The 10420-nt window shown below is 56.6% G+C and overlaps 5 protein-coding genes across 10 annotated transcripts; 2 read left to right on the forward strand and 3 right to left on the reverse strand.

Annotated features, from left to right (window-relative positions):
* Window positions 1–19: 19 nt before the first annotated feature.
* Window positions 20–1095, forward strand: KVP18_002473 (uncharacterized protein; the record flags this gene model as incomplete). Of its 3 annotated transcripts, XM_067953368.1 has the most annotated exons (2): window positions 20–546; window positions 576–1095. In XM_067953368.1, 2 exons carry the CDS (start codon window positions 20–22, stop codon window positions 1093–1095), a joined length of 1047 nt encoding a protein of 348 aa, XP_067806179.1. The 3 variants fall into 3 exon arrangements, with proteins under 3 accessions (XP_067806179.1, XP_067806178.1, XP_067806180.1); XM_067953367.1 differs by lacking the exon at window positions 576–1095 and having other exon boundaries at window positions 20–550; XM_067953369.1 differs by lacking the exon at window positions 20–546 and having other exon boundaries at window positions 631–1095.
* A 1-nt stretch (window position 1096) lies between these two features.
* On the reverse strand, window positions 1097–1909 carry KVP18_002474 (uncharacterized protein; the record flags this gene model as incomplete). Its single annotated transcript, XM_067953370.1, has 1 exon — window positions 1097–1909. One exon carries the CDS (start codon window positions 1907–1909, stop codon window positions 1097–1099), a length of 813 nt encoding a protein of 270 aa, XP_067806181.1.
* A 59-nt stretch (window positions 1910–1968) lies between these two features.
* Window positions 1969–7479, forward strand: KVP18_002471 (uncharacterized protein; the record flags this gene model as incomplete). Of its 3 annotated transcripts, XM_067953363.1 has the most annotated exons (3): window positions 1969–3883; window positions 3912–4361; window positions 4391–7479. In XM_067953363.1, 3 exons carry the CDS (start codon window positions 1969–1971, stop codon window positions 7477–7479), a joined length of 5454 nt encoding a protein of 1817 aa, XP_067806174.1. The 3 variants fall into 3 exon arrangements, with proteins under 3 accessions (XP_067806174.1, XP_067806175.1, XP_067806173.1); XM_067953362.1 differs by lacking the exon at window positions 1969–3883 and having other exon boundaries at window positions 4019–4361; XM_067953364.1 differs by lacking the exon at window positions 4391–7479 and having other exon boundaries at window positions 1969–3972.
* Window positions 7480–7678: 199 nt separating this feature from the next.
* Window positions 7679–8149, reverse strand: KVP18_002470 (uncharacterized protein; the record flags this gene model as incomplete). Its single annotated transcript, XM_067953361.1, has 1 exon — window positions 7679–8149. One exon carries the CDS (start codon window positions 8147–8149, stop codon window positions 7679–7681), a length of 471 nt encoding a protein of 156 aa, XP_067806172.1.
* A 384-nt stretch (window positions 8150–8533) lies between these two features.
* KVP18_002472 (uncharacterized protein) lies at window positions 8534–10040 on the reverse strand (the record flags this gene model as incomplete). 2 transcript variants are annotated; one of them, XM_067953365.1, is made up of 5 exons in its annotated part: window positions 8534–8721; window positions 8748–8840; window positions 8870–8915; window positions 8944–9805; window positions 9835–10040. In XM_067953365.1, the coding sequence occupies 5 exons, from the start codon at window positions 10038–10040 to the stop codon at window positions 8534–8536; spliced, it is 1395 nt and encodes a 464-aa protein (XP_067806176.1). The 2 variants fall into 2 exon arrangements, with proteins under 2 accessions (XP_067806176.1, XP_067806177.1); XM_067953366.1 differs by lacking the exons at window positions 8534–8721; window positions 9835–10040 and having other exon boundaries at window positions 8832–8915; window positions 8944–9702.
* Between the last annotated feature and the right edge of the window lie 380 nt (window positions 10041–10420).

A 10420-nucleotide genomic window follows, 5' to 3' on the forward strand; every position in this document is an offset into this window, starting at 1 on the left:
CGTCATAAAAACTCCTACTATGCCTGCCTTCTTCGTTGTGAATTCGGAGAACCACGCCGTCCTAGAGCTCGACCACGATGGCCTGATGAATCTGCTCAGGAAGCAGACGAGGGCCGCGCTGTCCGCCTGGGAACTCGGTCGCATGCTGAGTGCTACGGAGGCAGAAAGCGCCTCCCTGCGCGTTCATGAAGGGTGCTTCCTGGTCGTCATGCCGCCTGTGGTGGGTCTGGTGGCCTCGGATCTAGTGGTGTTGCGGGCCGCAGAGCAATTGGACATGGGGCAGGTCCTTCAGTGCATATATCGAAACTTTAGTATCTTGGCAGATTCAAAGCGTGGTCTTCCCGCGTGTGTTGGGTTGGGAGTGAAGCGTTCACTACCATTTGTTCAGGAGTACAGACTGCCTGAGGGGCCTATTGTCGTGCGACAGCACCTGGCCATGGCCCACCTGGACGTGTTGCTTATCGCTCTCGTTCAAGACATTGACCTGCGAATCAGAAAGTGGGAGGACACCTTCACCCACCACATAACGCAAACTGAGCACTTCAGGTAGGCCATCACGTAGGTTCCTGATTTAGGCAATGTCGCCGGCTCCGAACTCGACTGAAATTGCTCTACCCAGTCAACGTGGAGATGCTGCGCATCTACCGGGAGGTTCAAAGGTTGCGGCGCCCCGGTGAAACTCTAGTGAAGGGCGGCCTGGACGTCGCTCGTTTGACAGGGCTCGCAGACATGAAGACCAATAGAGTACTGCGAGTGAACGGAGAGTACCTTCTTCAGGCATGCCTCGGGACGCTGCAGGATTTTGAAACCCGAGCCCTGCACATCTTGAACGCCATCCAGAGCGAGGAACAGGAGTACCACGCCTTCTTGTTGCACAGCCGCAATCGCATTATCGGACTTGACCTGGAAGCCGCCGCAGTCATCGTAGGCCTCGCCGTGCCCGTATTTGCCACGGGTTTGTTGGGCATGAACCTCCGGTCGGGGTTGGAGTCCAGTCCAGAAGCCCTCTACTACGTCATAGTTTTCAGCGTGCTGACAGCTGCGATCGTCACCAGCAGTGCCCGACTAGCTCTGGTGAAAGCGAGGGTTCTCTAGTCTAATCATAACGTCTATCATCGAGCAAATCGCGAAACTTCTCCACCCAGTGCCGATTAGGGTCTCGCGTGGCCGCTAGCTTCTCCCGCTCCAGTTCGCGAATGAAGGCCGCGTGCTCGTCGCGGTCTATTGACAAGTAGGGCTTCAACGTCACATACGCCAATGCAGGAAGAGGTAACGCCGAAGCTGTGATGGCGACGAGCATCAGGAATCCACTGTCTATCTCCGTATAATCTAGTGGTCGGAGATCGAACAGTTGGGCTTGCATGGAGAAAATGGCTGAGACGTTGGGTCCCGAGATGGTGACCCAGAACCCGAGCCCAAGCAAACTAGCCAGGTTGCCCATGAGGATCAGGAATAGCACGCTCCGCCGAAGCCGATCGATGCGAAGAGTTGACCAGTATATAATCAGACACGTTCCTGCCATGGCGAAGAACGCAGCTGCCGAGAGATACCCAACTCGTTGGAACCAGTGTGCTATGTAGTCCGCCTCAAATGTGTCGCACCCCTCCAGCAGCCAGGAGAGGTATAACTCGGTTCCGCAAACGAACTCCACCGTTTCACGGAAGGACTTGTTGGTGAAGGCGAATACGATCTTCTCGCAAAGCCATCGAAGATGTATCCACGTTGAGGCGCAGTTGCTGCTCAGCGTCTGCTCAAACGAGTCGTAGCTGCCACGTATTCCCAGCGACACCATAAGCCACGTATGGTTCACAAACAAGTTCCCAACGTGGAAGATCATGCAGAAGGCCAGGTAGACAGTCAGCAGGAAGACCGTGGCACCGGGGGCGTCCCGCTGGCGGATGTAAGCCATTGTGTGCACAGAATGCGCGAGGGCGCCGCGAATCGGCGCGTAAATTCTGCCATTAGCGCATGGGATTGATTCGGATCTCTCTGGCGAATCGGAAACCCGAGGACACCCAAGTCGAACCGACAGGCGCTGCGACAACGGAAGGTGCGGAACCCGTTGGAACCAAACCCCGAATTCGAGTGCGGTTGTCAGCGAAAAGTGCAGGTGGACCTTCGAAGCGTGAGGAGCCTGAAGAGGTGAAAGTTGAGGAAGTGGAAGAGCTGAAAGCCGAGGAGTTGGCCGAGGATATCGCTGAGGAGGTCCTTGATCACATGGAGGAGGTACACGAGACGGAGGAGGCCATTGATGCAGTTATGGGAGATTATCACTTTAGGAAACACGAGGAGGAGGATCTGGCCCCTGTTGCGATGGACACAGCAGCTACCCCTGAGGAGGCTCCGCAACGGCCACAGATTTCTTTGGGGTTCAAGCTGGAGGACGCTGATGAGGAGGCTCTTCCGGAGGATCTCGCCATGGGCCTCGAGCCGTCACCGCCGAGGTCACCCCCGGTGGTGGAGCCTCCCAGCCCTCCGAAACCTCGCCAGTGGGCCCACATGATGGCGAGTCCCCTGAGCAGGGAGTGGTCCACTCGATTGCCCGTGCCTGACTGGTCGGAGTGGTCCTGTACAGACGTTCCCGGCATCGACGATCTGCTGGCCAGATTGACGCTAGAGAAGCGACCTTTACCTGCAGACGTGGAGGCTTTGTACAACACCCCGCCGAGAAAGAGGCGACGACTGGAACTGGAGGCGCCAGTGCTTGCCGGCTTCGATTTACTTCGAACCCGCCTCTCCGCTGACGTGTTGCAACAGGCCAAAATGAAGACCTCTTTTTTCCTCAGCCCCTCTGAGAGGCCCCCCGCGCCGGCCACAGAAAGCTGCGCCCCCTTTGAAAAGGCAGACGAAGAACATCTGAATGCACCTGCGGAGCTCGAGAATGATGCACAGGTGTGTGTGCCGCCGGTGACGACGGCGGTAGAAATCGAAGACGACGACGGTGACGATATTTTGGATGACCTTATCGGCCACCACCCTCACCTGGACTCGAATCTTGACCCCTTTGATGACCTTGATTTGGACCCACTGGACTCCCTGGGAGGGTTGGGAGGCGACGACGACATTTTTGACGACATACTCGGCGACCTTGGAGGCGATGACCTTGGGCTGGTCGATTCGGTAGTGGAGGATATAACTGACTCTCCTGACGCCGACGCCGCGGAGCCGCAGGACAACTTGGATTCGTTCTTATTCGGCAATGAAGAGGACCCTCTGGGAATGGAGGAGGTTGTAGTTCACAGCCAGCCGGCGCCCCAGGGGCCGAATCTCGCAGAGAAAGAAGCCAACTGGATGCGGTTCCAGGCCGCCCTGATGGCACCCTGTGAGGAGCTCCCTTTGGGCTGCACGCGGCCACCCAGCATCCGATGCGAGGACGTGGGAGCCGTCTCGAGATTCTGGCTCAAATTTCTGGACCTACCGCCGAAGCCACGCATGCATGTGGCACACGGCATGTGCGCTACAGGGTCAGCTGACTCGGGAGGGGCAGAACGGGGAGCTGAGGAAGTTGGTGTGACAACGCGCTATTTCGCGGACGAGAAGCTTAAGGAAGGGCTACTGATGGGGCTGTCCATTCCTGAAACCGAGGCAGCTCTGCTGCTGCTGGACCTACTCGAAGCTGAAAGAACTAATCAGTCTACGAAGCCGGCCAAAGCCGGCCAGGTCGCCTCGTGCATTCAGGCTTTACAAGGCTCCAGTCTGTTTCATCGGTTACCCAAGTCCTGTGGTCTCGAGACGTCAGACGGCCTTCGCAGCCTCCGAAGACTCCTACATGATCCGTCCAAGCTGTTTCAGGAAGCCGTACTGTCATCGTTCTTGGCCCACGACTGCCTGGCGCCAACCTCGCTTCGAAAGGCTAACTCCGCCACGGATCTGTATCTCATCAGTGAGTTTATCCTCCGCGTCGCATACAGAAGGGAATCCCCGAGTATACAAACGATCGGACCTGTTCACGAAGAAATCCCCTCCAGATGAGGAGGTCGAGTTGATGTTTCCGCTGCCCTGGGCTGAGTCCTCTTGGATGAACGTTGGCATGGACGAGCTCGCGGCGCGTCGACATCCATACCCCAGCAGCCACAACTCGCTCAGCACGCTGCGAGGTCCTGAGAGCATGAAGCAGGGCCAGCAGACTCTAGGCCTGACAAGCATGCTCGTAGGCGTGCAGGGTCGCGTCTCCGGCAACGAAACTGTAGCCATTCTGGTCTGGTCCAAGCTCTTCTCCCAATCCCTGGCAGTCCGTCACGCCGAAGTCGCTATGAAATTGCGCGGAACGTGGCCGCGTTTGGGGGTCGTTCAATGCGGCCGGTTTCATCGTCCAGACTTCCGCTCCGGCCTGCCCGAAGCCCTGAAGAAAACGTACTCAGGTAGGACCGCAATGGGGTCTCTTCCGCAGATATGAAGGCGCGCCTGCCCACTGAACCAGCAGTCATACCCCAAGCCGACTGCGACCGCACTGAGGGCCCATGGGATGTACGCGCCACTGAGCAGTGCCTCGTGGGGCACGACATGGGAACGCTCAGTCCGGGCCACCTGGAGTCTGACAGCTCGTGGGGCCTTTTAGGGCCTGTGGGGCTGGCCAAAACCAGAGGCGCTGGCGGCGGAGCAGCGAATCGGCTTCACCCTGCGGATTTTTTTGAGTCTCTGAAGGATTTAACCTGCGCCGATGCAGGCCCCTTGGCTCTAATCGAGCATGTGGAGGAGACTCCGATCGTAATACCCAACCTGGGTATGAGCGTGCGAATTGCGCAGCTTTACAAGCCCAAGGGCGGCATGTCAGACTCTCAGGCGGAAGCCAAACTTCGCGGACGTCTGGGACCTTTTGGAAGTTTGCACGTGCTGAAGGAGCAGGACGTCCCGGTAGGCATCCCGTTCCTGGACTCCATCCTCAAGATCAAGCCCAACCAGGGTATTACGATGCTCGTGTCGCCTGTTAACCGCGTCCCTCTGTACTATCATCCCTTCAAGTCCACGGTGTTCCCGTCCGTGAGCATGGCCCAGGCCACATACAAGAGCGGCCGTTTCCATGACTCACGTACCACGGACTTCCTGTTGGTAAGACGCAACGCGGAGAACGGCGGGTGCAAGGTCTACCTGCGTCCCTTGAAGGCGACCGAGAAGTTCGGCATCGCGGCCCTCTACGTGGCCGGACAGCACCATCCAGTGGTGCGGGTGCCGGCGCCATCAAGTCGCAAGCTGGTGGACTACCGAAGAGAGTGGTTGAAGAGTTTCGTGTTGCGTTTGGCCGCCGACGGGCACTCGGACCTGGTCTACACACGCGGAGTGGTACACAAAGTCTTTGGAGGCCTCCTTGAGCAGGCGCTGATTCAGAAGATCCTCACCTCCCTGAAGGACAGCGGCACCGCCTCAGTCACGGCCAACCAGTGGACTACTGGCGGTGGACAGGTGCGTCAGGTGGAAGAGCGCGTCATCCGAGAAATCTTCCCCCCAGAGACCGTCTGCGTCATCGATTCCGTCTCTCGCGGTCAGTGGCGCCTGCATCAGCAGGGGATCACACAGCTGTCGTCGCACTCCAAGAAGGTATCTCGTGCCGTTTTGGACCTCGACCAGGAAGAGAAGGCTGGCCTCGCGGCACAAGAGACCCACGCGCTTAAGTGGGCGGAGCTGGTAGGCCGTACGCGCAAGCAGATGCTTGGAATGGCCGTCACGGAAGAGGATCGTCTTCGTGTCGAGCAACAGGTAGCAGATTGGGGGCGAATTGGCAGCTCGTTCTTCGAGGATCCCACAATGGGACGCCAGCGAGTGGCCAACCGTGGATCCAAACTGAGCACTGTGGCTAGGTACGTGGAGGAGGAGCTGCTGCTAACGCCGTGGAACATCTCAGCCTCCATTGCCGAGGTTTGCAACACGCCATCGCTTCGCTTTGCCATTTCCGGACTGGGCGACCCCAGCGGAGGCCGAGGCGAGGGTCTGTCCCTGTTGAGACCCGGATACATGAACAAGGGGGATGGGGATTTCAGTCAGACGCCGCTGCTCCGAGAAGGCGAGGATCTGCGTAAGCTCAACATCAAGGAGCTCACGGCACGACTAGTGAAGGTGGGCATCGACCCGCTGACCTTGAGTCGGTTGGGGCGTTGGGAGCAGGTTGCCCTCATCCGGCGCTGCGCCACGGAGGGCGCAGCCGCTTTGGAAGGGCTACAGACGGACGGGGCAAAAATGTCTATGAAGGACACAAAGAACCAGTACCTGGAATCCGTCAACCGAGTTTTCGTCAAGCAGCGCGCAGCCCTGCAGGCAGACGAACCGGTTATGACCTCGGATGACGAGGCTGCTGACGAGGAAGCTGTCGTGGACCAGCTCGAGTTTGACCTACTGGAGGGTGTTACTGACGAGAAGATTGCACCCGTTACAGCGTCGCAAGAGCGGGCCGACTGGGAAGAGTACAAGGACATCTATGCGTCTAGCCGCGAAGAGCGCCACGAGCGAATCAACCAGAGGGCTCCTCTGGCGCGCCTCAAGTGGATGCGCCGCCGACGCAACCCGTTGACGGGCAGCTTCCAGGGGGCTGACGAGAAGATTGTCTACATCTACGGAGAGAGTAACATTCAGAAGTTCCTGGCGTGGCGAGAGAGGAGAGTGCCGGCTAAGAGGGCTCGTGCCTCGAGACCCCTCAGAAAGCTGCCGACGAGCGCCACCGCTGCTGCTATGGCTACACTAGAAGCCTCCAAGGCTACCTCACGGAACTGTCAGTCTTGCGGTGCCCCTGGCCACGCGTCGTCGTCCTCTTTGTGTCCTAAGCACCCTCACAACAAGGCCAACAAAGCAGCCAAGCAAGCCCCTCGCGCCCCCAACACAGCCTTTATGAAGAGTTCAGTCCTCAACGCGCAGTTCACGCCGCAAGCCGAACACCCCGTAACGGCCCCTGCTGAGTGGGATGACCACGTGGATAGCCCCACCGCGGTAGTCGGGATGCTCGTGACCTCCGACGACGCCAAGGCGCAGATTGACCGACGCGGCCGGAGAATGAAGAACCCCAAGAAGGAGGAGCCGGCCTCCAAAATGCCAGCCAGGTTGACGGCTCGACAGCATCGTAAGCTTGTAGAGTCCAACGTCGAGGGCCCCAAGGAGCGATTTCAGGGCAGTGTCGAGGGAGCCGTTCAAGAGCTCAATCAGCTGTTGCATCGCATTGTTCTCAACACCAAGAAGTCGGACCGAAACTTCCAGCTGTTTTGGACTGAGGTAGACTCACGAACGGCGCCGAACTACTACGAGATCGTCAAGACGCCCATGTATTTAGCTCTTATGGTCGAAAAATGCAAGAGCCGGTCATACAGGAGCAAGCACGAGTTTATGGCGGACGTCAACCTCATCAAGGGTAATTGCTACCTCTACAACCCCGAACACCATTGGATTCGACCTATTGTGGACCGTCTGGAGAAGTTCCTCGGAGACCAGGTCAACACCAGCACAGTCGCTTACCAGATAAACTTGGTGGAGGAGTTCCTGGACGACCACAAGGACTAGCTCCTGCACACCACCAATAAACTCACATGCGCCATGACCAACAGTACGCCGCCCATGGACAGCAAGATCACGTGCAGCAGGCGGGTATTGGACCGCATGCCATGGGTGTTGAGCGACGTAACCACAGCGATCTTCGACCCCTCGCCAGTCCAGTGCGTGGCGTTCCAGCGATTTTCGATGCGGAGCTGTGTGTGCGGTGTCATGAACTCACCCTAAGCGGCAGACTGGTTTCCTCAGTGACGGTGAACTTGCCCCACGGTCTACTGGCTACAGGTCCGTCATAGGGCAGAGTCCAGACGACGAAGTGTGGATCCTTGACAGCCAGCGGGAAGATACGGGGACAAAGCCAATTTACTGCGCCTTTCTGCTCTTGAACGAAATCATCATGGTACTGTCTGGGGATATTCAGAGATGCCGCGTCGGTTAACAAGGGGACGCTGACGTTGTTGTTGTCCATCAGCTGGAAGGTGTCGGTGAAAACGCTGTAAGGTAAGTACCCGCAGGGGTAGTACCACTCGTTGTCGAGGTCCACGCGGTTCTCCTCACACATGTACGTTGAAGGCCGATTCCCCTTCGTAGTCAAATTCATACACTCGTCGTAGATATCGAGGTTGAAGTACGGAGTGGTCAGGTCTGCGTAACTCAACGTACTGCGCACGAGAGGGAACATCTGGTGTTATCCGTTACGACCACTCACGGATGCCCTATTACTAACTGTGTAGAGGAGGGTGTACGTGCCAGGTCTCATCTCCGTCTTGCTTCGGAAAAGCGGTAGCGTTGAGGTACATTGATTGATGGTTGTGTGGATAACGGAGCACTCGAAGTCCTCCAAGAGGCATCCAGAACCGCCCTGACCGTGCTCATAAGCGAATTCGCACTGAAGGCTAACGTACCGTCTACCCGCCACAAGGCCGCCCACAACCAGGAACACGAGCCCAAATATCAGCTCTGTGATGGAAAGTGGCAGGCGGTGTCCTTCGAAGTTCACGTCCGTTAGCTGAGCATGAAACGCCAGCGATTTTGAGCACATTCGGCCCATTATTGTTGTTTTCACTCAGATATCTTCTGCTTCACTCTGTATGACCACACGCTCTGTCACCAACTTCTCTTCCGCCTTAAGTGTCTTGAGATCCGCTTGAGAAGGCACCAGAAATGTGAAAGGCAAAGGCACCAGGTTGAAAACGCCACACACTATGATGAATTCAGCCAGGTACGTGAAATCTGTTGCAGTCACGTGGAAGTCTGTGGTCGGTCACCCAGCAACTCACACCAGGCGCCAATGGAAGAGGATAGCTTCGCACAAGCCATACCCAAGTTTCGAACAGATATCAGGGCGGCGTAAACGGACCCCTCTAGGCCAGCTGCATCGAGAGGGTAGCTATCGACTCACGTGGGCATATCTCAGCACCAATCACCAACAAGGGGAGCAGTTGGAGCTGCGTGGAAACATGATACCTCACCCACCTCTGCAACAGCTTCATTGAGGAAACCGCCGCTCAGCACGAATACAGTGTCTGGAATGCCCCAGGCGCGGTTGATGTGGTCAACTAGAAGCACAGGAGATAGGTACAGCGGCAACGACACAATGATAGACGTCGAGAGAAGCGTCCGGTAGGATATCTTATAGAGAATAGTGCGGTAGAGCACGATCCCCATGATAGCCGCAATGCCGTAGGTGAATCTCAAGGTTCCCATAAAAGATGGGGGGAATTTTAGCTGGTTCGTCAGATAGAAAAAGAAGGTGTCATCGTAGTCAGGACCTGACATGTACGCAAGGATGTAGAGCGCAGGTCCCCAGATAACAGGGCGTTGAAGAAAATCCAATAGAGCTCGGAACTGCAGACTAGAAGACTCGTAGGGCGTCGTGGACTCATCTGTGAGCATCGCCGCGCCAACGGTGATCAGGACAGGAAACATGGCAGTGAACCAGAAAACCACCTTCTTGCTGACGGTTTCAAGGAGAGCACCCGAGAGGTAGGCTACCAGAAGAGAGCCCACTGCCTTCGCAGAGAGAAAGTCAGCCACAGCTGTAACGGCGGACCTGTTTCCTGTCGAGTTTTCCACCAACAAAGCTTCTGCGACAGAAGAGCAAAAAGTTGCAGACACTGCGATCAAGCCTAAGATGAGAATGGAGCTGACGACCCCTGTGGCGTAGTCCGCCAGCAGAAAGTAGCCTACAGACTGCAACAGGGAAAACATCATGAGGTAGGGCTTGCGTCTCATGCCAAATATAGGGACGGCATCTGTTAGGAAAGCAAAGGTGGGCTTCAAGAACCAAGCTACGGCCGGCACGACAAAAACTAATGACACAACGGCTGGCGTAAACCTGACTGATTGGGGATGGCGTGCACTCACTTGAGGTCATCCTTAAACAGGTAGTAGATGGCCAGAGAAGCCAAGTGCGTCAATCCTTCAGAAAAACCAACCAACCAGATCACAGTGTTCGCTCCCGACATTGAACTCGCCGGAATGACGTCAGGTGACTCTCCTGTACCTCCTGATGGCTGCAAGGTATCTCTGACTGGGAGCAGCTGTTCACTCTGGACATTTCGTCCGAACATTGATATAATCTGCCGGCCAAAATCTATCGTTGAACAGGACAGACAGTGTCGATTCACAGCTTATGCAGACGGTTTTCGTCTGCATGATCAGAATGTGGGGTTGAACAGCAACACATTATGGACTATTAGCAATTATTAGTGATGTCTCGTATTACGTTTGCTCTGGCTGCGACTGCCATGGCCGCTCAGTGTCAGCAGGGACCTCAATGTATCCTTGCTGGAACGAAGTGGGATTGGAATCAGATCTCCGACTGGAAGGCTTGGTGTGACCACACCGTCTCCGCTGCACCCTCGTGTGATGCGGCACTAGCGACAGCTCAGGCAGTGGGCTGCGATTGTGGACTTCAGGTTGGCGGTTCCTCCTGTGAACAGAGGGCCGA

Source organism: the organism of the source record quoted next (genome assembly GCF_019968955.1).
Source record: "MAG: Porospora cf. gigantea A chromosome Unknown PgA_NODE_827_length_10420_cov_339.964, whole genome shotgun sequence".
NCBI classification, from domain to species: domain Eukaryota; phylum Apicomplexa; class Conoidasida; order Eugregarinorida; family Porosporidae; genus Porospora; species Porospora cf. gigantea A.